General features: G+C 42.9%; 1 protein-coding gene across 4 annotated transcripts in view; it reads right to left on the reverse strand.

Annotated features, from left to right (window-relative positions):
• Window positions 1-1215: 1215 nt before the first annotated feature.
• SAMD12 (sterile alpha motif domain containing 12) overlaps window positions 1216-27953 on the reverse strand; it is a 172694-nt gene continuing 145956 nt past the window's right edge. For 2 of the 4 annotated variants that reach the window (XM_061373440.1, XM_061373438.1), the window contains one exon: window positions 1216-10429. In XM_061373440.1, coding sequence (XP_061229424.1) covers window positions 10407-10429 — 23 coding nt within the window. In that variant the 3' untranslated portion in view covers window positions 1216-10406. Of the gene's footprint in view, window positions 10430-12420; window positions 12495-18401; window positions 18482-27953 lie in introns of those variants that run through there. The other 2 variants (XM_061373441.1, XM_061373437.1) reach the window with 2 other exon arrangements.

The raw sequence follows: 27953 nt of genomic DNA on the forward strand, positions 1-27953 counted from the left end.
CAGCCCAAGATGTAACGTGCACAGATCTGTACAAACCCAGAGCTTTCCCTGTGCTAACATATTCTTCCCAGTGACAAAAGTTTACGGAGTAGAAAGCTTTTAAAAGATATAAACAGAATTTAGTAAATAGCAGCCCCAGCCTGAGATGTTACAATAAAAACCATGATATTTTCTGTTCAGATGACTATTTCTCTGGACTTTGTCAGTTATACTGCACACTATATAATTTTACTCTGTTATTTTGTATTATGCCCAGTATTTTGTGTTTGACCAAAACATCTCGTCAGTCTCTACCGTACAAACATGAGAACATTCAGAATTATGGCTGAAAAGGAAAAATCACCTGTATGGGAGAACACAATATAATGATCGAATTTCAACATTCGTTTTTCTGAGAACTATCTTACCCACTGACTTTTTGTCATGCCATAGATGATAAGAACAAATGGGGATGGGCTGGCAATAAAATGCCATGCACCGTGGACAGCCAAGTACTTACTCATTTTGTGGTTTGGTCTGATTTGAGGGTGTTTCACTGCCTACAGGGGCATCCCCCCAAGCCTTGAGAAATCATAGAATCACAGAATGGTTTGGGTTGGAAAGGACTTTAAGATCACCTAGTTTCAATCCCTTGCCATGGCCCTCCTCTGGACTTGTTCCAACAGTTCCATGTCCTTTTTATGTTGAGGACACAGAACTGCACACAATACTCCATGTGAGGTCTCACGAGAGCAGAGTAGAGGGGCAGGATCACCTCCTTCGACCTGCTGGTCACGCTGCTTTTGATGCAGCCCAGGATATGGTTGGCTTTCTGGGCTGCAAGTGCACACTGAAGCCGACTCATGTTCATTTTCTCATCAACCAGCACCCCCAAGTCCTTCTCTGCAGGGCTGCTCTGAATCTCTTCTCTGCCCAACCTGTAGCTGTGCCTGGGATTGCTCCGACCCAGGTGCAGGACCTTGCACCTCACTTGGCAATGAAAGCAGAATTCTTCCTTGCAGTGTGCACTAAATCCAGGGTAAGTCAAGGAAAGTCACTGGGGTCACTCTGGAATTACACCCAAACGCTGCCAGCAGAACAGAGCTCTTTGCTCCATTAACGCCTTTTGTTACATCTATGCCTGCAGGTGTACTCCATACAGCAACCCACTGCTGTACACACCTCAGGTACTCTGGATCCAGCCCTAACCTTGTTTAAATCAAACAAAATGCTTGGTGCTGTATAATAAAAATTCCATGTTTTAATACATCGCCATGCACAAATGAAGTCAAACAATGCAGAGTACAAAATTGTCAAATATACAAAATGATAAAGCGGATACCCAAAGCTTCCAGAGATCATGCCCAAAGATACCAAAATCTTGATTTTAATTTCATTGGTTAAAAGAATTCTAAATTGGGTTTTGTTGAGTTTTGAAAACAGAAGCAATTCAAGAGTAACTATAAAAACTGTCGGGTGGAATTAACAGTGATGGCCACTTCGTATCCCGAAACTCAGACTGCATGGTAACTTCTGTTTTGGGAAGAAAGCACTGCTGTTCGGACGAACACCTTGGATGCCTGGAGAAATGCAGTGTACATCAAACAAAAAGGCACGCTTTTGTCTTATGCCACCTCATTTGGCTCCGCATTGGAAAAGTTCAGCCATAGACAAACTGGGAATGACAGCATGTCACTTTTTCACCATTAGACTGCTGGAATCTTCCTAGGCTTTCCACCAAGTTAACATTAAAAGGAGATGATTGGCTTAAGTATTTCCCTAGCGAATGTAAACCAGAACTGACTCCAAAGGCAGCCAGACCAGACAGAACTTGCTGGCTTCAGGAGGCTGTTTGTACAGCATGGCCATGGGCTCACCCTCAGCCTTTCTGCATCCAGCTGTCCTGCATCAAGGCACCTGATTCCCAGGACCGGGACCATCCCAGTGCCCCTCTTGCTCCCTGCAGCTCATATCCACCATCAGCTGCCGGTGCCGAAGTGCAGGCACAGCCTTGGCATCTGGTTCTGTCCATGGGCTACTGGTTCTTGGGCAACCTTTGGAGACAGCTCAGGTGTGGCTGTAACTCCAGCTGTCAGTTACCTGCTCTACTCAAGGTCAGCTTCCGTCAACGTTAAATTCACCTCCACAGGATAGAGGAGCCCACATGAAGAGCCCCTTTGCTGGTTTATGCTGTGCAGAGCCAGGCAGGTATTACTCCCATCTTACTCCCACTTGTGAAAAAGAAGTAAGAGGCAGGTCCAGATAAATGCAGTCCTCACAAAAAAACTGAAAGCAAAACCCAGCGCATCCCAAAGCACATCCCTGCCATTTCCAGATTCTGTAATAACTGTGGGATATTCAAGAATATGCCCCTTAGGCTCACCAAGTATCCAGCAGCTCAGTGCAAAGTGAAGGAGTCTTCCCCTCAGAGCACACAACCTCTGGGGTGATGCTGGTCATTCCCTGTGCCAGAGCATCACCTCCTGCAGTTCGCTGGTATGTCAGGGGAAGCCCAGCAGATGCAGCACCCCAGCTGCTGCCCTGAAACACAGGGTCTGATTCTGCAAGGTCTGTGTCTCCCGCAACGGCTTCAAGAGAGCACTCAGCACAGGACACTGGCCTCACCTGCAAGTCAGCCCCGCATGGCAACATTCCTCCCCTTGGCCAGTGGCATCGGGCTCAGGAGATGGCTGAGACCTAGGTCTCATGCTGAGATACTTTGCATTGGCTGGATGCTCCTGGCTCTGTGCTTTCCTTACTGCCGCTTAACATCTTGTGCACCTTTCCCAGAAGAAGAGTGGGGAAGGAGCCTCTTGCATCTAAGGGCTGCAGATGAAGCGGTAAGAGGACTCCAAATGTTTATCTGGACTGGTGTTGAGACCAGGTCCTGGGTCAGCTCGTAAAACTTCCTTGGTGCAAACCCATGTTCTCAATAAACAAGGCTAACCAACCAAGTCCCCAAAGCATCTGATGGGGCAGAGCGAGGGTTTTTTTCCCCTCTGCACAGCTTCTTATTGCTTACATGCAGTTTTGCTGCAGTATCGATCTCCCTGCTTTAAGAAAAACCCCTGTGTATCACTATGCAATTTAGTGACTTATGACATTAAATAGATGTATTCAAGGCTTAATAGAAGTAACATGATTAGAGATGTAACAACAGCTACAGAGGATTTTTTTTCTCTGAAAAAGTATTTAGATATATTTGGAATTAAAAGCAGAAAGAAGGTTTTCATCTCATTCTCAGACTAAGTCTGGCTGTTATAGCAGCACTGGAAATCCTACTTTTATGGCAAGATAGATGTTACATAGCCATCTCCAAGATCAGCTGCTTCAGGGTCCAGGCTGACTGCAGTCCTGCTGGTTGAGGACCACCCTCCTCCAGAGCACAAGGTGTCTCAGCAGTGTGAGGACACTCATAAGCCATCACACACCGAAGCCAGTGACTGCAGAATTTATTTGACAGGCAGCAAGCATTTACCAATGTTCTTTAAACAATAAATCTAGACCAAACTAATTTTCTTAGGATTTCACACTGGATTAGAGCAAGAATCCCCAAAGATCTTTTTTTAGCTATGGCTGTAGCTAACTCCCTTCTTGTTTCAACTTCTTGATGCCGATTCAATACCAATCTGCAGTAAGTATTGCTTTATAGTTTCTCTTGTTTGAGTGAACAGTTTACTCTTCAAACCATACATCCTAGTTCGTGCTCCCCATTGCCCAATGAAGCACAATAGAAGGTGGCTCTGGTGGTTCACACTTTGCCTCACATCCATCAACACCCATTTTGAGACACCTGAATCGGAGGCTGAGCGCTCCTTTGCTTATTTCTAAGGTACAACACTGAAACCAGCCAACAGTAATAGGGCCCAGGCTTGCAAAACCTCACTGCTGGGGGCAGCTGTCATTGCTCTGGGTAGTCCCACTGAAGTCATTTCACTTCTAGGGCTTTATTAACCTGCTCCGATGGGGCTCATCATGAACAGGAACAGTTTGCTGTCTTTGAAGCAAGGAACTCGAGCACTGTGTTCAGCTGCACAGCCATACAACATAGCTCTCAGTCAGCACTGCAGCTTCTCTGCTGGTTGGTGAAGGCAGGAAAATGTGTTTCTTGCCAGCAAGATGCTACCTCCTTACTTAACAGGCAAACCCACACTTGTTATTCCTTGCTCAGACTACACATGCACTTGGCCCTATCATCGGAGCACAGCATTTTGTTCCAGGCTATTATTAATGAAAGACAAGACTTTCTCTGCATGTCCAAGGGTTTTTGTTGTCCTTTCTTGTCCAGCTCTCTTCCTCTAATTAAGTGCAGAAGAACCTTACAGCTGTGAGTAGAACTACCAATGCTCATACCAAATGCTATCAAGTACAGCTCTGTTCGTACAAGCTTTTTAAATTGAGACCATTTTGTGTGAAGAAATGGCTAAAGGTTGCCCTGCCTTCCTGCACTATTGGAAACTTTAGCATACTTTTAATTCAGAGGTTTACATCTGATGGTTTAGACTAATCCTTGCATAACACACACCTAATAACTTCATCCAGTAACTGCTGCACCGAGCCTGGATTTCAGTTTGAGGTAGAGCTTATTGACTTAGAAAAATACTCTGCATGCATTTAAAGACTTTTTGTGATGGAGAACATGCCAGGTAACTGAGTAAGTTGTCTCCACAGGTAATTATCCTCCCTGTTGGGCAATTGCACTTAATTCCTAGCCTGAAATCAGTTTCCAACCAGTGGAGCACATCATTCCCTTTTCTTCTAAATAGAAGAGCTACCTGCCTTCAGACAGCACTTTCCTGCCCAGGTAGAAGATTGTGATTGCAGAAGGAGATCAAGTCCCCTCTTCAAATTGCCTCTGATAAATTAATAACTTGAGCTTCATTAGTCTGACACTATAATAAGACCTGTTTTCCTGCCCTTGAACGACACTGGGAGCTATTGAAAATAATCTTTCCAAGTTGTCAATACGCTTTTTGACAGGCAGGCAGCTACCGAACAAACTGGGACAGCATCACTAATGCCAGGTCCTACATCCCAACTGGCAAGAGCAGCCCTAGGGCTGATGCTGAGTGGATTACTTGTCACACCTTCACAGCCAATGTACTATTCCAGACACACTCCCCATGCCCCAAAGCCGGACTTGCTGCCACCTCTCCTGGATTTCTGTCTCTGCAGTCCTCCAGGTTACTGTCTGCCACTGACCTGCTCCATGTCATCATTTACCACACCCCTGGTTTTGTCATCTCTGGCTGTTGCCAACAGCAATTTCCTCTTTGCCTGGGAGGAATATTGAAAATAGAGCACACCTTGGGAGGAGCTCATTAGAAAGAGTCTCACTGATGATAATTTCATATTTACAGCTATTTTTTGTGATCCAGTCTCTAATCAGTTTTAATCCACTTAACATGGGTGATTTGAATTTTGCGTTCTGCTATTTTTTCTTTATCAGAATCAAACTATCTAGAGGAGGCTAAGTACAGTGTGCCAGCAGAGTTTCTTTTATCAACAAGCCTTTGATATCACAAAAAGTGATAGCAACTTCATTTGCCATGATACATTTCTATAGAAATCATTTGGAGGGTTTTATCAATTTTTAATTGCTTTAGTGATAGTGCCATATCAACCTTTCAATGATTTTGCCTAAGACTGATAGGAAGCTAATGAGCCTATAGTTTTCTGGCTCAAATCACCCATTCTTTTGAATTATTGGGGGGCGGGGGGGGGGGTTGTGCCATCTAAAGCATCTTCCATGCATTCTGGTCCTGAGGAGACCCAGGCAAGTTTTCCTTCAGTTTTGGTTTCAGTTAATTTACAAATTTAAAGGTATGTTTGAATAGTTGCTGCTTAATATTACTTGTACTTACTGATGGAGTAGGAGGAATTACATTCTAATGTGCAGTCTGACTCCATCCTTCTACTGCTTTCAAATACAATACAAGAGTATTTGTTGGGTTTTGCATGTACTGTGAGTAATCACTGTGCTTTGCCTGTCTAGCACCAGGCTTAACTTTGTTACCAAGCCATTTATTAGGATATATGTAAAGCCTTTGGTCTAACCAGCCCCAACCTATTTGCCACTGACTTCCCATACATTTTTTGGCTTTCCTCATTAAACAACTACTTTTCTTACTTGCTGATTTATCCTCATGAGCCTGCCTAATCACCCATATGCTTTGTTGGTGGGGTTTTCTGCATTCCAGATAACTCTCCTGAATTTTACTGTAGGAGGCTGCAGGTAATGCTGGTAACACTTCCCCCATCACCCATGAATTTTAATTATACAAGAAGACTTTTTCTTTCTACATTAACATCTTACTGACCACAGTCTATATATACCAGGGTCAACCGCAGCACAGTCCTGCAGTTGACCCTGGTATATATACCAGGGCTCTTCAAGGAGACTCTGATGGCAGAGTTCATTTGTGAAAAGGGGACCAATGTGAAAGATGCTGGGTTTTATTTTGCTTTCCTGAGACAATGTTGAATAACTGAGTGGCTTTGTGGTGGGTAAGGGGAAGTTGGTTTTAGTAGTGACAAAAGCCCACCCCAGGCCTGGCTCCATGGCTGGCACAAGCCAACACATCTCCAGAGACTTTGATGGCACCAATGTAAATGTGCTGGGGCCTGGCCTGGGGTGTGCCAAGAATTCAGGGCAAAACAAAACCAGAATCTTGTCATTTTCAATGGTTTAATTTCCTCAGCGATGCTGCAACTGCTGCCAAGCGACAACGCTTGCCCTAAGGAACAGAGGGAGGAATGCATGCACCGGTAAAGCATGGCCACACAGCTGGGCAGGTAAAACTAAAGAACTTGTGGAGCTTTTTCAAACTCACCTCCTGGAAGGCTGCCTTTCCCTTAATGGAATAAAGGGTGGTGTTCAGGCACTGAAAGCCAGGCAGATGGAAAAGCTTTAGGAACAAAACAGCGCAAAGGATGCTCTCAGCTGCAGTGCGCTTTCTGGGATGAGCAATTCCTTTAGGTTTCTAGTGCAGGACTTCTCATGTTTTTAAGCACTTGGAATGGCTGAGTCTCTGTCAGTGATTTTTAGCAGGGTCTGATGCAGCCTTTCTCAACACAAAGGAATCAGGCAAGCACGGTGGCCAGGAGAGGTACTGAGCACAGGAGGAAGGCTGCAGGTCTGCACACAGGGAACAGCATCCTGCCTGCAGTACTGCTTCATTTCAGGGATAATAGCTAGTGATCAGTGTAACGGCAGCACTGGCCTTTGCGAACTTATCTATCTCTACAGAGCTGATAATTGCTGTTTTATGAAAATAGCACTAATCTGCCACTCTTTTGCACTGAACTAATGGCTCTGAGCATATTTAAATTCACTTCCTTTGCCGGAATAACTGATTCACTCCCTTTCATGTTGACTTGGTCTTTGGCACTCTCGACATAAATGATTTATTGACTAGAGATAAAGCATTCTTTCCCCTGAACTGTTCCTGCGACCCAAGCAAAAGCGGATGTGTCTGCTATTAATAAGGTGTTCGGCATAAAAAATGCAATAGATTTGATTGTCTCCACTCAATAGCCTTTCCGAGAACACAGTACCTGCCCCCATTCATAAGAACAAAAATCTCTCCCACATGTTTATTTGTATTAAAAAGTTTTCAGAAGAATACGCTAGGATCCAGATAAGTTGTTCAGGAGATGTAGAACAATTTCATAAATATCCCTGAGGAAGCATGGCCTACTTTGGGAGAATAACAGTGATTAAAAAATCCAAACACAATGAATAGTCAAATACAAGCCAAAAAGTACAGTTATTTCCTTATGGCTCCAGCAGACAGCTACACACGTGAGAAGTGTCACGGGGCTCAGGGGAACTATGCTTGCAGTTATCCACACGCACAGGGTGGCTGTAGGATGGAGACCTACACCAGCTTTAAGGGAGATTTGTCCGAGAGGCACCTACAGCAGACTTCTCACCGAGTCTGGCTACACAAGGGTCTGGACTTGATTTTCACATTTCTCAGGGCCTACAACACTGCTTTTCTAGGTCACCATAGCTAAAATCCTGGAAAGCTTTTAAAACAAACTGTTTTAACAGGAGAAGTGCACACATCTAAATTCATGCCCATACACTGGAAGATGTTCAAAACTAACATTGATACAAAAAATGCTTCTAGTGGCTCTCTGCTTAACGTAACTTCTTCTCATACACCCTTTTAAGACGACACTCTTTGATAAACTCTTCTCTTATCATTCAAATTGTTCCAGATTTTTTTCAGTAGGTAATAAGAGAATTCCTACTGTAGAAGTATGGCATCTCCTTGTACCAACAAGACATGGATGTCAGTTGCCAGAGCTCATTTTTAAAGCCTGTAGCAGAAAGAGCTGTAAAACTTGCTGAAGCTTACAGTGGACCTGTGCCATGCGCACGGCCGGGTCTCCTGGTATCAGATTCCAACCTGCAACCCTATGAAAAGCTCTAAATGTGCAAATGTTGCCATTGGCAAAGATTCTTACATCTTAAGGAAAATTTTTACACCAATTAATTTAAAATTGGGGAACAGGATTTTCAGAAAGAGAATGGAGAAGGTCACCGTTTTGTAATTCTTGGGAGATCCAGTTGAGAGCCCATGGAAAGACCCAAACTATCAGAAATCACTAGTGACTTAGAAAGTCTTGGTCATCACTAAAAATAATCTGCTTTTGGAGTGGATACTGTAGAGGTATCCAACGTGCTGAATGTGAGATGGATGGAGAGCTGAAACCTAAGCCCATATCCATCTGAAAACAATTAAGCTCTAAAGATATTTATCTGTTTGTCATACGAGCACCACCTTCCATTCTCTAGCAATGAAATGTACAATAGTCTGTTAGAGTTTATAACATGGGAGCTTCCTATGAAAGGTCCATTTTTCTTGATGTAGCTGCACATTCTCTCTATCACTGCATCTTCACACCAGTATGGCATCTCACCTACAGTTTGGCATATATGCTAATGGCCACTCTATAGTACCTGACTATCAGGCTGGAGAGAGTGACGGTCTTCAAGTACACAAAAAAGCTACCTTTGATTTTAAAGAAAGAAGGAACTAATGGGTAAGTCCCCTCAGTATGCTGATGGCATCAGTTCATTATAAAGAGTGTGCCAAGAAGGTCCTGATGTGAGGGACAGACACTAATTCCACTGAGTCGCCATGGAAGAAACAGTATCACAGCCAGCTGTGATACCACCAGTGATGTGGCCTGCCATTCAGAGACTGAACAAAAAGCAATGTTCAGATTGAATGCAACAGTCTTGAGCCTGCTACAGTATATTGAAAGGCTTATTGGAACCATTTGCTTATTCCCAGTTCCTACCAAAATACTGGTTTGGATAGAAAGTGGAAAAAGTTAATGAAAAAGTCTGCCCTCTCCACAGGGAGTGTCTTGCTCCTTAAAAGTATAGTCTTACACTTCACCTTGTTCAGAGAGTTTGGTTTGGACTACAATTCCCCAGCCCTGCCTAAAACACAAATGGTGGCCAGCATAAAGAAGCTGAATTCTTCCAGTTTATTCTGGCTTTATTGTAGCCCAAACCCAGGGACACATATATCTCTGAGAAAGGCTCTCTCCCTCACTGAGTAAGAAAACACATTGGCACACTAGAAATGAGAACCTTTGATATTTGGTGGATGAGAGGGAGAGCAGACACAGTGTCCTACAGCTCAGTCAACCTACCCTGTTCTTGGCTACCTCTGAGCCAGCTGTTCTCTAAGTTTCAATAAAAGAAGTCACATCTCTGCCACGTGCAAATCTATCTACACAATCTACTGTGAACTGGTGAAGGGATGCTAGGAGTGGGCTTTGGGCTGGATGCAGTCTCAGCACAAATACTGAAACAGATCCTCAGTATGTTTAGAAAAGACCATTATATATATATGGACTGTGATAGTTCTGTGCAGAAAGCACATATGAAGTGCTGATATCGTTTAACAGTATACCATTAGACTGCAAAACTAACATATACGAGACACTTACATTCCTATCGGGGTGTAATATTGTGAACATATCCACTGAGATTGAAGAATTGCTGTAAGTTTTTCCTAAAACATCATGCCATCTGCATACATAATAAAAGAATCCAGTAGTTGCCATGCTAAAACAGGACTTCTAGTGAAGGGCATAGACAGTCCCCTAAAGGGAACTCAAAAGTTATGCACAGTGATGAGAACTGGAAGATTTTCCAGCTAAAGGTCTGTCAGTGACCATTTTCACCAAATTAGCACTGGATATTATGCACCACAGTTTTCCTCCACAGCAAACCAGGTCTTCCCAGAATGCATCATCACGAGAGGGCTGATTTTACTTCAAGTTCGTCTTCAGTCCTCCATGGTCACCTTCTGGCAGTGCAATTTATTATATATTTTTCATGAAGGAAAGTTCGCTTTCATATCAAGTGGCAGGACAGCAGCTTTAGAGGCTGGAAATGTTTATGGAGAGCTCTCTGCTGAGGCTGTAAAAAACAAAAGAGAAAACCAAAACCAGTCAGTGAATATAGAACACAGCAAAGGAATTACCAGGTATTTCAGCCACTATAAAAAAAGTCAGGTTTGACCTGAGTAAATGTGCTTCTGCTGTAAAGACAAACTATTCCTAGAATATATATTGTGGCCCTGGTACTTTTTTAATCAGCTTTACCCATCAAACTCAGTGCTTAATCAATTCCATAGATAAATATACAGGGCAGACCAGCAATAATTTGTATGATTTAACAAATCCTACTTCAATTTTATTGCCTCATGTGAAAGCACTGCTTACTCTTCCTCTGCCCTAGAGGAAGTCCCAGAGAGCAGGCTGTTCTGTTTGGCTGGGCTTACATTAACTACCAAAGGCTTGATGGCCAAATGCTGGAAAGCCTCCACCAAGTACGAAAGTAGGAACTGATGTTCCCTCACCATTTCTGATGGCCAGGATGGTGAGAGTTGGCCACTGCTGTGCAGGAGATGTGAAAGCAGCTTATTCACTTCCTTATGCACTTCAGACCCTATAAGATAATCAGGGGGCTGCAGAGAGTTTCACTTTCCCTACTAAAAGCAGTAAAACATGCTCAGTTTTGGTGGCTGCTATTCCTTGCCTGAAATCCCTTGCAAAGCTGTAAGGGATGCACAGCAAAAGGACAAGAAGTAATAGGCACAGGATGGAACAACAGAGATTCCAGCTAGATACAAGGAAAAAGAAATCTTCCTAGTAAGGGTGGTCACATCATGAGTCAAGTTACCTGACCAGGTCCACAACTTAACCAGAAGAGGCCCTGAACAACCTAACTTGTCCCTATTTGAGCACAGTTGAGTGAAACCATGTCCAGGGGTTTCTGCCAGACTAAGTTCTTTAATGATTTTCTGATGGGGGTTTGTGCTCCCTCTTCTGCCTTTCTGACCTGGAGATGGGTGCCCATGCAGGATTGCTCATGCTGAAGAGCATTCAGTCACCTGTTCAGCATGTAGCAATGAAAATTCATGTAAACCCATCACAGGCTTATGCTAGCCTCTGGAGCCAAGAAGCCATGCAGAAACAAGTTCACTCTGTTATTTCAATGTGTTTGGACACAGCTTTATCACAGAGTCCTGACCCATCCCCTGTTTTACTGACCAGCTCTTTGACCAGAGCAGTGCTGGGACAGGGCTCATCAGCGGCTGATGTCCTGCTTCATGCGTGAGTATATGTGTCTATACATGTGGAAAGAGCTGTACTGTTATGTTTTTTGAGCTGATAGGATGCTGGTACTGCCAAAGCAGCATTCACATCAGCTGAAACTCAGGTTGGCAGTGGATTTCTTCTTCTCACCCCTTCAAAATCACACCTGACATGCTCTTCTGGGATGGTACAGGTTGACTGGCTCTGCTAAGCTGTCAGTTTGCCCATATTTGCTTCTCCAAACCTCAAACTCTTGCAGCAATGGACATGAAGGTCTGATCAAGTAGGGAAAGGGTGCGATGTTAAATCAGTAGATGCTGGAAGAACGCTGAATAAGATAATCATGGGGGGGGGCCCCCCCCGCACCCTGACATGAGCACTTTACCCCTCAATGTAAATATGTCCTATGAAATAAAGGAACAGTAAAACTAGTCTCCTTAGCTATTTCCTTCCTTATGTGGGCATATGCACCTGATAAAAGTGCTACTTTCGATTTCTGTTTTTACAGCTGGCTTGCTTTTATTCTCAAGATTCCCTAGTGCAATGATTCCACCATCGCCTACCATCATCTACTACACAAGATACCCAAGTCAGTAGTGGCCTGAGAAAGATGCACGTTTGGAACCCAGCAATTGTTTTATTCCATAGATGAGCATACGGGAAGGTTTTGAGCCTGCAGCTGGTCTAGACAGATAACTGACCACATCCCCCAGGGCAGAAAAGAAAGCAATGGTGACATTAAGCAGGTTTGAAGATAAAGGGGAAATCTGGGGGAGGAGGTTTTACACTTGGAGAGAGGCAGACTGGTACTTCACATCAGAAGTGTTTGATTCCAGGTGAACTGGAGGATATCTCCCATCTGCGTGGCATCAGCAGAGATGTGCCTGTCTCACAAAGAGGAAGCAGGAGGTTTTTTTTTGAGGTTAAATAGCTCATCTGCTGCAAAGAAGGGGAAATTTCAAAAGCTCTCCCAAGCAATAGAAAATACCTTGCTGAGCCACAAAGTTGCAGGACTAAAGTAAAATGGGTAAACTGGCTCATTACTTCAGGTCAGGCCTCAGGGTTTCACTCGAGCTGAAATTCTCCACTCACTCATTGTCTCAGCCATTGGCTTGTACTTGTGCTTAAGCTTGACATGAGGCAGCTGGCCCTTCAGACAGAAACCCATGAACAAGGAGAAATGGGGACTGATCCCAATCTGAGCTCCATCCACAACCACTTCCAGCCATGCAGAACACACAGCAGAACCAGTTGGTATATGAACAGTGATGCTGGTCAAGGGAACAGTAGTAATTCTGCTAAGTTCTGCATTTAGAGCATTTAGTGGTTGTCTAGCTCTTCTCTTCTCTTGTCTTTTGAGGGCATGGTTTTAGAATCACTTACTCTTCCTCATTCCCTATATAATTTTTGGTGCCCAGCTGGAGACTCCTCTAAGGACCCTGCTCTTCTAACAGTGCGTACCCAGCACTCTCTGAAAGTCAGATCTTTTTAAAAGGTATCACAAATGAGCAGTTGTCTTTGAAAACCTTGCCTGAGACTGTAAGCTCTTGGAACAAAGACCGCCCTTTGCAGGGGTTCCTACGCTTACCAACACAACGGTGTGCAGATCTAATCTCACATGACATTTTCAAGAAGCTGCTGTAGAAAGACAACAGTTATTTCAAAGCCAGAGATGTATTTCATTTTTGAGCCCCTGTGCTGTGTGATGCTTTTCTAACTGGAAAAGGCACACATTTTTCATTCATTTTAAACACGTTAATTCAGCTCAACCTAGTGGTATTACCTATGTGTCACATTTTTCATAATTGAGGCACTCTGATACAGAAAACAAGCATTTATTATCTTTGCTACCAGCTGTTCCTTGAAGCCCAGTGAAAATCTGCATTCAGCTACATTTACTAGTATTTCTTCTGTGTCAGAAAGGCCATACTTCATGCTTCTCATGGCACTTGAGACTTGGTAATACACTGTACAATACTGCAGACTTGTTGCATCTTGCTACTTGCTAGAGATATCGCTACCTTTGAAGAATTTTGTACCCTGGCAAAAGGAAATGGCTGGCAGCCCACTTGCAGGTTTACCCCTTTCTTTATTGTGCGTTGAATCCTCATCACTGAGCTGTGAGAGCATGAGCTCTCTCTCTGAGGCTCATGGAAGCTCATGTAAAACGAAACTACTTGGGGAGCTGCTGATCCTGGTCAGTCACCATGGTGGAAGGAGGAAGGAGGATTACCAGGGGTTGGGAAATGCTGGCCAGCATTGGCAGGGACAGGAATAATTTGTCCCATGTCAGATGAGACAGAAGCTGTATCAGAGTTTGTTTTCCCTCTGTCATAAATCTATCGCATTACTGTTGTGGGTGGAGAGCAGCACCAGTTCTTTTAACCTCCAGGTAAATGCACCTATAGCTGCACATCCTCATTACCTAACATGTTGCTGATAACCAGAGTCAACAGTGCCAGAGATCCAAGGTTACCCCAGATGTTGGCACACTTGTTCGTAGCTGGAGCCAGAGGGAATAAGGTGGCAAAGCAACACTCATCAGCCTGCTCCATCCACCTCAGAGCAGCCCCACTCTTACAGGCAACGAGTCAAGCCTCAGGACTGCACAAAGACAGCAAGCTGCCTCGCTGCGAATGTCACAGTCAGCAGCCTCTGGTAAGCAGTGACACATTAATCAATGGACTGAATGCAACACCCAGAGCCGAGAGAGAAAACAGAGAGGTGGATGGGTTTTGATAAGACTGCCAATTTTGTTTTGATTCCCAACCACTCATGTCTTGGTCTGGCTTGCCTGATTTCCCCCTCAGTGCTGAGACCTTGTAGCTGATACAGACTTGAAGGTTATCTAATGTTGTTTGCTAAATGCAGTGTTAATACAGTAGAAAAATACCAAAACTTTCCCTTCACCCCTACTTTTAGTGAGGCCATTTTTGTCATGAACTATGAAACCTGACCATGAAGCAAGACTTTTTTTGTTCAAATGATCAGGGACATTGATGTATCATCACAAGACTCCAGGAGCAGAGTCTTTAAAACAAACGGCAGCTGACACATGAGTTGCTGTTTCTGTAGGGATGAATTCAGGGTTTCTTTTTTTGAAGACACTTCTTCTTCTGGACAACTTTCTCCCATAACCAGGTACTCTTAATCCTCCTGGATACAGTTTTAATATCTGTTGACAGAATCACCATAAATATGCTACTGAATAAATATTCCCATATGAGAAATGTGGAAGAGACTTTACATGCAATAAACTCCTTGGTGTTATTTACATACTGCTATACTCTCAGTGTGAGCTGCCCCAGATCCACGCAAGGGCTGCTGGCAGCAGCTGGCATGCAGCTTGAGCACAGCCTGCTCAGGCACGGCGCTGTGCATGACGCTGCCTGGCGCACTCTGAGAGCCCTATTAAGCCACTGCCAGTACGTGGGTATGCGGGATCCTGGCTCGCTCGCAGATCCACTGTCTGGATCGGTGGCAAAGCTCGTCTCAAGGAAGGCTTCAAAAGGATGCTCGGTGCCTCAAGACAGATGATGAACATTCAACAAGGTCGGGCAAATCCTTTCCCCTATATTCTGACTCAGGAGAAAGCTCACTTCTTGTGTGCGATGTTGGGCTCTGCAGCCTGCATCAGGCAATTCTGAGATGAAGCATTTCTGGGAGAATGGATGTCATGGCAGATGCTCTCAGCAGGTAACCTTCTGAAAAGCCAATTAGTCAGAGGTTATTGCAGCTGCTCTGTGGAACACAGTTGGTTCACACAGAATGGGTTGAAAATGTAGTTGTCCAAAATGTGTTTCACTAAGCTGTTCAATGCCTTCAATAGATTAGCCAAGAGTCTCTTCATGAGTCACGCACAACTCCAGCCTTCCAACCAGAGCAAATCTCTCAGCAACTTTACTAGGTTAAACAAAATGAGGACACACGTTGATTCTGTGTACAGATCATTTATGCAGGAATTTTGGTTCCTTGCCCCTTCCTTCACAAATCAGAGCTCATAGTGAACAATTCTCTTAAGGGCTTGAGCTCACACTCCAGACTTGTTCTAAAAAATACCTTAAAAGCCTTTTAATGTCTTCTGAGCTCGAGTTCACAGTGTTAATCTGGAAACCTCAGGAAAAAAAATCTGTCCCAAGAAAGTACATCTGTTTTATGTCTCAGCCTAATCAGCAGCTGGAAATTTCACCAGCTTATAAATCTGGTTCAAAAATCAGGCAAAATCCTGGGAGAGACTCTTTCAAAGTGGTTCATTCATCCCTACACAAGATACATCCCACCACCTACCTGCTGTTGCAAACAGACAAGGAAAAGTGAAAACACGTCTGCATTTGAACAGAGGTAACAGATACTGATGATTTCCTTGAACGAACAAGCAGTTGGTTTGAAAAAGTGCATGCAACCACTTCCTCAGTGTTTATGGCTTCTTTCAAAGAATTCTGTCCACCAGCATCCTTCTCTAGAGACTCAAATTGTGTAGCACACAGAAAGGTTTAGAGGAATGCAGTGCTAAGGAGTCTGATAATCTCAGCTGGCGCTGTCTTAAACTGAAAATGCATATGTGATAGCTGACTTCATATCTTGCATATCTCTCACTGCCTGCCTGTGTTCTTGATCTCACAAGTCCTTGTGGGGTGCTTTGCAGGAAGTGAAGAAGGATGTCACAGATGAATAGTCTTCCACACTCTGTGGCTCTAAATAGCCATTTGCACTACATCATCAGCCTTTGCATATCTATTGCTTTCAAGAGACTAGGTTTTAACATGAAGCACCCGGAACTGTGCAAACTGAGGGAACTTAAAAAAGACACAGTCTGAAGTGGTACCATCAGCACCCACGCAAGGTGATTAAGCACACAGTCCCAGGTGGCCTGCAGTGCCTTTGTGGCTGCTCTGCTTGTCACCTGGAACTTGTCCTTGTGTTTCTTCTACAGATTCTGCAAGGCACTTTCAAGCCTATCCTGTTCAGAAGCATGCAGCAGTATTTGGGAATTAATTCTGTCCATTATGTCATCCTATTACTTGCTTTAGGATCTTCACTGAAATATGCATTAAATTAAGAAACATAATCAGATGAAACTAAAGACTTCATTAGAAAAATCAAAGTATTACAGCAAAATGGTTTGGAAACTTTCTGGAGCTGCAACTCCCTCACTGCCTATGCAGAGCTTATGCAGGATTAACAGGTGGAACAAACCATCCACCTGTAGGGAGATATTCACTGTGAGGTTCCCTGAAATGAAAGTTTCCATTCTATGAAGTGATTAACCAAGCAAAAAGGGCAATTATACCTCCTAAAGCCACCTGAAAGACTGCACATATGCACACACACATTTACCACAAAACAAAACAAAACCACATCATCAAGTGTACAAACTCAGCCCCCACCCTTCAAGTAGCTAACAAGTAACTTTGTTTAGCCCTCTGGATTAATGAATTAATACACACCCTTTGTCTGTATAATCACATCACATCATCAGTGTTTTGCTCAGAACCCTTGCCCTGCTCTGAGCCTCAAAACAGGACGCAGAGAAAGAACATTCTGGTGCCATTTGGTATCGCTTTATCCTTGCAGCTCAGCATGTGGCCTACCACATTTAATGCACAGTGTCCAGCCTCCATCTGAAAAATAATGATTGCTATCCTCATGGACTCGGTGTCCAACCATTTCATGAAAAGAAAATGCCTCAATTTCAAAAGACATCAGTGAGAAGAGTGCCTCACTTTAGAGCTCTTAGTTAGGCACAAAGATAGCTACAAGGCTGCACTTGGTATCTGTTCAGCTCCTGGCTCCAATACCAAGAGCTACAGGCTGTCAGAGTTCTGTAGGGCTCCTGAGGTAGGTGAAAACCCTACGGAGGAGTGAAAGTTTGGAATATGTACTCTGGGTCTGGAAGCTGCAGCTACAAGGAGGAGTACAACAGGACCATAAAGATGGCAAAGTCTGACCATCTATGCAGACTTCTCAATAAGGATCTGATTATATTTGGAAAATCTCTCTTACTGATTGCCATCTGAAGGGCAAATCAGTGTACCGTCAATGCCACAATCCAGCATAGTCCTCCATGGCCACTGGATTGTCTGAAAAAAAAGCACTCACCATTTTATCCTCATCAGTCTGGTTGTGACCAGGACAGGGAACTCTTCCCAAGCATCCTCAGAGAGTTCTACAGAGAAATTAGCACGGTGTATACACCACTGCTGCTCTAAAAACCAAATCAAATCAAAGGCTTCAGTCTAATTCTCCCAGCTGCAGGACCAAGCCCAGGGAGAGTGCTGCAGTGAGGGAAGCTGCTGTCTGAAGCAGAGGCTCTCTTCCACCCCACAACTGATGCTGTGACAAGGCAGGCAGCAGAGATTGCTTGCCTCTCTGCAAATCAAGCTTCGTGTCTCTGTCTGGGCAGCTGGAAAATAGAACTACAGAGATCAAAATGAGTTACCATCTCTGAAGAGCTCCCCAGGTGATTATTAAGACTGTATCTTGATATATACCCACTAGAGACCCTAGATACCAGTAATGCTGCCTCTGCAGAAGGGCTTGATAAATGAAGGATAGGCTGATTATATCAAACTGGTTCTTAAGTCAGGCGTGAAGTCCAAGGCCTGAAATGATATGGGCTGTATTGACCACAGAGCCAAGAGAAGAAGGCATTAATGAAAAGATGACAGGTATGAAACAAAGAATATCTAGCCAGTGTTCAGAGAGATGATCAGTCATTCAAGTTTTTGGGGAGTAATAATGATCTTAGCATACAAACTCACTGTTCAGTTGTAAATTCTGCTTTACTCTGATTTGCCCCTTTTCCATTATTTCAGTTTGGAGTTTATCCAAAGCACCTGCACTTCTGTCTCTCTTTGCATCACACATGTTCCTGAAAATACAATTGCACAGAAATGCATAAACCTTGCTTCAGACCACAGCAGCTCTTCAGTATGCTGCAGAGGTGGTGCTGTATTTGGTTGCTGTCATTCCCATACCAATAGTCTGTAACATCCCCCTTTGTCCAAATTAACTGATATGGACCACGTTTGCTATGTGTTGTATGTGGGTCCTGTGGGACATATTACAGTCCTGTAGGACCTGCTGGAGCACTCCACATTGCCCTGACTGCCTGCAAAGCCACTTTTCCTTCCAAGGGAAGCCTATGCCTGGGAAGATGCTACACTCCCTGTCACCCCCTCACACAGTCATCACCAGCCAGGCTGGGCATCCAGCACTTAGGGCAGGGACATGCTCTCAGGTGCTGCAGTGGAGGCATATCTACTGTAAATCAAGGACAGGACTTAGTGGCAGAAAATAATAATAGGTAGAAACTGACCTTTAAAAGTCATAAAGAAGGGCATTGCCATACTTCAACAGAGGGGTTTGGGGATAAATGTCATATCAGGAAAAAGACTTTAATTCGTCATGGGGATTCTTTGATTGCAGAGCATACCAGTATGGACTGATGGATGCAAGAAAGGGAAATATGCAGCAGAGCAGCAACTCAGTGTTTAAGGTGAAGGCCTCATCCTCATCATGGACCACTAGACTTCCCTTTGCTGTACAGTTAAATAAGTACATAATTGCTCTGCACAAAGTGGAAAAGCACCAGAAAAAGCTATATACCCTATCTGCTTCCCACCTGGAAGCTTGTCTTTAAGGTTAGAGATGTAAATAAATAAACTTGTATGGACTTCTGAGATGATTCAATGGTACTTCTACACATAGCTTGATTGAAGCTAGTGGGGTATTTCCATGCATAACTGCAGACTGCAAAAGCAGATACACGCAAATCACAGCTAAAAGTGGGACAGGAGAATCCATCCCTGCCTGTGCTGAGCTATGAGAAGTTCCTCTCCAGAACACCAGCTCTGAAGCTTCTGTGGTGGTTGCACAGACAAGCTCATTTCACTCACCCTAGACAGGCAACCAGTTTACTCTGGTTATCCAGGCTTCGTTGACAAGCAGTGGAAAAGGACAGGGCCCTTAGAAGTGACCCACCTACTTACTTGTCACATTGGATAAATGATTCTTTGGCAGCTCCTCTCTTCACTGATTATCAGGAAAGCTGAATGGTGAGCTCAAAGTAGGTATCCAGCAATTAAATGGCAAACAAGAGGTGACAGGAATTGGAACTTCATGCTTAATTTGATTGTTAAAAATTCCAATTAGCATGTGAAATGTAGGTACTGCAATGATAGGGATTAGCATGTTTAATGCTTACGTAGCTACCGATATCAAGAATGAGACAGATTCCAGTGAGGGATAAGAGGCCTAAATTCCTTTGAGGCCTTGGATATCGGAATTTGACAAGGAAATTACACACTAAATAATCTTCTTAGAAATTCATACACACAACTGAGATAATGAGATGCTTCCTGCAAACAGTCCACAAAGTACTGAAGTTTTTTAGCGGAATTATTTACTCAGCACTATTGGTATAATTTTGCAGCTGCATAATTTATTGTGTCCATGTTGCCAAATTGTTTCTATTTGCCACTGATTTGCTTTCCATTTCCACAAGCAATATATGAACCAATGGACATCGCAGTAAAGGAATTCACATAGGTAAGTAAAACTAGAGCAAACAAAAATCATCCTTTGCTTGTTATTAAACACCTTCCATATTTTAGCTATGGTTGGCAATTAGGGGGTAGGAATTTGTAACTGGAGAAGTTCTACCATTTTATCTTGGGCCAAACAGTTTATCGCAACTCATGCGCAGACAAACTTCTGTGCTTCTAAAATCAGGGGGAAACACCTAATGGGATGTGGTGTTTCTCTTCCAGTGCCAGGAAAGTATGGATCCCAATTCAATTTCTGAGGCAGGCAGGCAGGCAGGCAGGAAGGAAAGAAGAATTTTTGCTACTGGAGCATGAAACAGCTTTTGGCTAGAAAGAAGATGGACAAGATTTTTAAAAACCCAAGTGATTTGCACACCAAAGTCTCCTTAGAAGTCAACAAGACTTTGATTTCCAAGTCACTTGTGAAAATGTTTTCTGATGATTCTTACAAGTCTTCTACTATTTATCCTAAACGAGTGCTGACACATCATTCAAAAGCAGACCTGGGGTTGCAACAAGTTCTGGTAACCCCTCGAGACATTTCTAAAGCCTCACCCACAAGAGATTTGAGGCTTCTGGCATGTCCATATGTCTGAAATCTCCAGTTTGCATCATGAATTTGTGTATTTAGGATAATTAAGGGTATGCCTCCGTGAACACATTACTGCGAGGTAACCGGCGTCTGGATATACAGCAGAACAGATGCTCTGCTCTAACTGTCCATGTGTATGCCCTTACCCCATGGTAAATGCGAGGCAGCTCGGTGCATGGTCACTGAAGAAGAGGATGCAACACATCTTCAGCACTGACACTTAGTCTTCCAGTAGCCTCACTGTTAACTTACTCTGGTAGCAACACCATCAGATTTGTTTTACAAGCCCAGCCACTATCACAGACTGCCCAATAATAAACACTGGCAGGACATTTTCTGCTCCTCCCTGTTTAGGCTGCACCAGAGTGAGTGCATCAGGAAGAAATGGATGCTGGCACTTGTTAGATAGGAGGTTAGATAGGAGTTTCTGTGCCTTGCTGAAGAGGCTATATTTAAATATTGTACTGATAAGATGTCTAAATGGAAAAAAATGAAGGGATGATATTGCAGAGACTGCAAAACTAAACAACAGCCTTGTCAGAAAAGCAGTGTGAGAGGTTCAGGACCTGCCACTTAGTTCACCCCACTAATACAGGGATTTTTCTCTGTAGTCCTAGATTTCAGGATTCTGGAGTTTGATTGCAAAGGGTGGGAAACAAGAGAGCTGTAAACGTGCTAAATATCAACTTCTTAATGATATTGTCATTCAGCTTCTACTTTCAGTTCTGAGACTACAAAGAGAAATGATCTCACCTCACTAGGGCGTAACTACAACATGCTGCTACAGCTCAGGCCCCCCTGTTTTTTACAGCTTTCTCTGGTTAGAGGCTCCCGTGAGATTACTGTATCTGCAGCCCTAATGGAGCATCCTGGAGACGTCTCTGTGATCACCATAGCACCGCCTGCCAACAAGAACTTTTGTCTCTAACCTCTTGGCCCAGATTCCAGATGAGAAATTCATTCTAATATCTCAGGAAATGACATCTCCTGATATCACTGAAAGGTGTTTCTTCATTGCACATGGATGTTGTGCATTGCTATTACACAGGCCAGGCCGCTCCAGTGAGCACTTCTAAATCCACTGCTATAAATCCATCCCAGATTTTCATCTTGCAGATATTAATGGCTTTATGTATTAAAAAAAAATAAATAAATAAAAGCAGCTTTCAAAAAAAAGCCTTTTTGCTTCTGCTTCTAAATCTTCAGAGTTTAAGCAGTAAATAACCTGTGATATATCTGGTTAAAAAAGTAAGATTGCTGAAGCTGGTATATAAGAAAGGTGATCCAACAGTTCTGCCCTTCTCTCCTGGAAAGTGGAAAGCAAGTTCTCCTTTGTGTCATAGCTTCCTATGCTAAAGTATATGGTATATGCAGTGCTGAGACTGAGAACATCCTTACTTATGCAAACTCCACATGGTATTTTTGGAATATCTACCTCCTACTGGAGCATGCTCATCGTGTGTCCCTTCAGGATGCCTAATGGGAATCGTTCTGTTCACCACCAAGCCAGCTTTCTCTTTGCACCTTCATGCAATGGAAAGAGATTCCCCTTCTACCTCTGAGCTGAAGACCATGGCTCTGCTTCCAGCATGCACACAAGACTGGGAGCACAATTCCTTGTGATGAATCACGAAATGGTGGAGACAGAGGTGGTCCTCCAACTCTGCTTCCTTTCCTCCCCTGCCCTGCTGCTGGGCCAACCCTGCTGCACAGTACAATGGACCTGTGAAATAAACTCATGAGAAAAGATAGACCAAAGCTTTAAACCTTTTCATTTCTCAGATCGGCTTTATCACTCCCCCATAGCTAGAGCAGTCCTGGCAGGGAGCGGGGAGGAACGCGGCAGGAGCCTCTTCAGCCATCTCTGCAATTGAAGTATTCATAAAGTGGAGTCCTATCTTGTGTTTCGCCTAATGCTGACTATGGTCTCCCAAAGAACATTGATGCTTAACTCGATTTAGAAAGGTAATAAAGAATGAAGCCAGCAGCCTGCGAATGGATAGACTGTGCGGTAGATAACAGGCACAGCTAATTCTGGTTTTAAATAACAATAGGTGCAGCAGACCCACTGGCAACAGCCACAGCATTTCTCCACATTATGCATTCTCCGACTTTTCTTTTGCTACTGGAGGGCCCAACTCTGCAAACTATTTTTAGTAGTGTTACTTTGTCAGTGCCCAGCCATGAATCAGGGTCCCACTGTGCTATTCAAACACTTAAATAAAGGCTGGTTTCTACCCAAAGACTTTGAAATTCGACTTACAAAAATCCCATGGGTTTAAATGGCAGGAAGAACTACATTAGCAGTACTTTCATTTATGGTCTTTTATTACTTATTTTACTAAATATTATTTACTTCATTTGCAGCAATTGGAGTAGAATGATGAAAAAATTGTTTCCAAGCAAAAGACTGGAACAGCTCTGCAGTACTGCTGATGAAATAACAAACCATTTCAATGAAAGAACCTATAAGCATTGAAGAGCCCAAAATGGCTTCAGCAGAGCCACAGCAGTATTGTATGCAAATATATAATTTAGTAGTTTTTATGTAACCTGGCTATTTTGCAATCACAGAAGCAGGGATTAGACAAATGAGGCATATGCCATTTGTAAAGAAAGTACATAGGAAAAATATGCACTGCAGTTATAGTCCTGATATTTAAATTTAGATACTCAGTAAACACATTGTCAGCTAACAGCAAATTACTCAGTTTCATTAATGACACTGATTTGGAGTTAACATAGAAGATACAGAAATGAAAGTCTATATATGTACATGCTCTTTAAAACAAATTTTAATGAATGGTGATTATCTTGCTTTTATCGAGGGCTGTTCATTCAGGCGTGCTTTACAAACCAACTGCACAATTGCATACTCATTTGCCCATGAACAAAGAGTTCACCGTGTCTATCGCTAGACAGCCATCATCTCTGGTGTGACAACATGAGGTGCCTGTAAGCATACACAACACTTTTAAACCAGTTTTTGCCCAATAAATGCAAAATATAGACAGGTTCTCTGCCTAGGATCAAGACAGGCTATGTGTCTATAATAACTCTAGCTAAAATGCCGTGTGAAACATATATATATCACAAAGTCTATCAGTCATGACTACATATATAAAATAATCACAAGTGATTATGACTAAATACCTACTTTCTGCAGATCCAGCAACTCATCCATAACACCACGCTGAGATATCATTTGCAATGACCTTTAAAGAAAATGACCCCTATTCCCAGAGAGCAGACTGCCTGCAGGACAAGTGTCCAGGATACAAGCTCATGATGGAGTGGCTATATCTCTGCACAACCCCACTACATCAGATGTGAAAAACAGGTCTGAGATCCTGTTTTCTACCCCTTGTTTTGAGATTTTGCTTCCAAAACCTTTGAAGCAGCCTCTACAACGCCTGATAATGTTCTCCATTAAAGCCAAGGCAAAGGCGCAGCCTTCTATTCTTCTGACAGCCAAAGCTTAATTAGATCTCTCCAAATGGTCTTTAAAATCTGTGGTAAGGATCTGGATCCATTCTGAAACCACACCGAATCATCTACCAAAGACCAGGACAGAAGTATCACTGATACCCGTTCCCCATCACACAACATTATCTACTTGCATTATATGTAATACATAAAACCCAAAGTCTAACTACCATGCTTGGCATTTCTGGTCTGCTGTACCAGCAAAGGTCTTGCAAATGAAAGAGTGGCCCAGATTCATCCAACTATTTTTAGACACCTACTGCTGATACCTACGGTTCCACCTGCAGACTGCCTACACAGTGAGTGCAGAGCCAGTCCCTGCCTGCTGTCCCCAGCCCCAGACTTGATCACTCTCAGGAAGAGCCTTACTGCTGTCGACAGTGGGAACATGGAGAAACCTGGGACGTACCTGCAGGTAGACAGGGCCTCAAAATTTATCTAGTAATGCATAAGAGCAAGGTTTTCATTGAGCAGCTCAGTTGGAATGATCATCTAGTCCAACTGTTCAACTGCCCAACTGCTTATCTCAGTTAACAAGTGAGAAAACGAACTGTGAGCTGTGCTGCATCTACACAGCTAAAGGGGAAAAAAAGGCTACAAAACTATTTTAGTTAACCAAGGCTGAATGTATGGATCTGAATACACACAGGGAACAGATTTTTGAGTAAGGAGGTGCCATTTTTACATACTGATGAGTAATAACACACTCTAAAAATGCTTTATAGAGTTCGATTGTGAGAGACAGAATTAATTTGGTAACTTTGCCTTTGGAAGACCATGGCAACCACTAGAAAGGTGAAAACCAGTCTCCCTGGGTCATTTCTATAGAGGTTTCTGATAGTAGCTTGGCTGGTCCTCACTCCTCTGCATGGCAGCAGAATTACTGATTTTGCTGTGAACATCCAAGACTCCTTTCTTAATACCAAGTTATGATAAATCACTGTTAGTTCCAGTGCTTGCTATAGTGTTAAAATCTTTATTTGATATTTTAAGGACCAGACAAAGGATTTGGAGGACTGAAATAGAAATTGTGCCCTGTTGACCATTTCTCTTGTTAATTCCAATACAGGTGCTTTGATTCTTCAACCTCTCCTTTCCCTAAATAAAAACCTGTGAAGGTCTGATACCAGCAATTTGCCAGCTGTAAAATGTCCTTCTGTGACTACACCGCAAATCACCTCAGCCTTTTCTGACTGGCACTAATGGAGCTTTCACCACCCAGAAGCACATAATGGGGAGTAGCTTCCAATCCTTTTAGTCTTTGGGACTTTATGGTCTTATCTCCCCAGCCCACAGAATTTTCTTAGTGTACGAAGAGGACAAAACTTATGCACGGAGATGTATGGATACGCTATGATTGAGGAATTAATGACTTTTCCAGCACCTAAAAGCATGACCTGTAACCCTGCTGCATCAGGGGTTAGCCAGTAGCTGGTTTCTAGTGTCATCAGACACCCTTTCCCTGTGTTACATTTTTGGAACAGTCTGCAAACTTTCAGCCATTTAATATCGAATGTGAAATCAAATTATATAAATAGCCAGCCTCTCACTCCAACAGAAACATTAAATTCAATTTCAACGTAGGATATCTAGATGGGAAAAGAACCTATTTGTACCTTTAAATGAAGGGCTTGTTTTTGAGGTTTATTCCCCCCAAATCTGCCCCATGGGGATGAATCAGGAAAACACATCTATCTATCTATCTATCTATCTATCTATCTATCTATCTATCATCTGTCTCTCTCTCTATCAGATATGTGTCTTATCTGTCTGTGTTGGCACTGATTACTGCATACACCCACACTGTCAGCAGCTCCAAACAAAAACATTCTTCACTATTCCAGTTCATCCTTTGTGTGTCACGATGTACGCCAGACTTACCCTTCTAAGTCTGCATCTAAGCATGTCTTTTGTCTCTCCTTATTCTGAGTAACACTTCTGGGAAATCAGCTCTTTGATTCCAAGGTAAAACCAAAATGGTGATACTTCACCAGGGATGATTTATTTGACAACACACTTTCATCTCCATAACTAGTCCACGCAAGCCAAACTCTTTAAAAAGATACTTTGGTTATTACTATTGCACCTGAAACCTACTGCCAGTTCTTGTGGGGTTTCTGCCATGGTTTTTTCTCCCTCTAAATAAGTCCGGCTCAAAACAAAACAAAACCCCATCATAGACACCCACAGAATGGTAGGGAAAAATGACTTAACTTCTGTTTTGCAGACACACTCAACTGTGGTAGTCTCTTTAGGTTCATGAAAAAGGAAGTGAGCAAAATAATTCTGGGTAACTATAAAAGAGAACAAGCATAAATGCGTGCGTGTGTGTATATATATATATATATAAAGGCTAACGATAAGAGAGTTCCATCATGTAAGTTATACCCTAAACACAAGCCAGCAGACAAATTAAGTGGATGTATGCTCTGTGTATACATTAATGTTGGATTAAACCTCTAAAAAATAACTTCCCATTATGCACTCCTTAAGCAACTATATATCTGGTTGGCACTTGTATGCCAGTGGAAGGACTGAAACAGCCAATGATATGAATTGTTGTTAAACTCAATTTAAAACAATTGGATCTTTATGCTAGCTGAAATTCTTTACTATCCATAATCAGCTTTCAGCTCTAAAATCCAAGTCACCAGGATACATACATAACTTACATTATTACACTGTAAGACTGTGGCTGTAGAAGAATATTAAGGAGCAACCCTTGCCAGAATAACACTAAATAATTCCTCTCTAGTTAAGACTAAAATTATGGCTAGGAGAAGAGTAGAGGCTTGCTAATTCACTGTAATGTTTGGGAGATACACAGCAAATTGCTGGATTTTGCAACTGAGAAACACATTAAAAAAGCAAGTATAATTTATCACAAAATGCACTTTGCTCATTTATTTTGACAACTGCTGTTTAAATTATTTATGCCCTTTCATCGTGTACTAGTAAATGTACTGTAGTGTGTTTTGTAAAAATAGTCATCAGTGAGATTAGAGTAACATAACATCCGCTATTACCCTTTGCTTGGAGGTGAGCAGAAACCAGCATTTTGTGCTTTGTCAATGCAAAACGGGGTTTCAGAAAAGGGCTGTGTTGGTGTTTCTTGGGCTTGTTTTTTTGTTTAAGCAATGCTGAACCTACAGCAGCTCTCAACTGTTTCAAACATCTGTATTGAAACCCAAGTGATAGGAGCTGAGTGGTGTTACCTTGAAAATGGGCCACTTAATAAATGCCTTATTTAAAGACTTAAAAATGTGATATTAGGATTCTTCCATGGAAATCTCCATCACTGCCCATGAACAACATTCTGAACCTGAACTCAAAGTCAGTAGGACCTTTGCTTGAACAGGCTGATGGACATTACTGAGTACCTACTGCTTCAAATTGTTGCATCTTCTTTAGAGAAATTTTGCCTTCTCTTAGTTCCTATTTCAGGTCTATCTGGAAGAACAAAGCAGAAAGCCACACCTTCCTCTCCTGAGCTGTGGTTTGACTTTACAAACTTGGATTGCGGGCATGATATTGAGGTGAATAAGTGCAAATGGGAAAGGAGAAATGTTAAAGCAGATTTGGCTCTCGTTATTCCTGGAATCAAGTTAAGTCAAGACTATGAAACACTCAGGGTGTTGGCTGGAGTTGCATCACAGTCAACCTACGCTGATGAACACCATGTACTCAGGAAACAAGGCAGTTGGGCATCCCATGAGGAT

Source organism: Neopsephotus bourkii, unplaced genomic scaffold (genome assembly GCF_033783945.1).
Source record: "Neopsephotus bourkii isolate Nb327-2 ecotype Australia unplaced genomic scaffold, CSIRO-AGI_Nbou_v1 NB_1630, whole genome shotgun sequence".
Lineage (NCBI taxonomy): Eukaryota > Metazoa > Chordata > Aves > Psittaciformes > Psittacidae > Neopsephotus > Neopsephotus bourkii.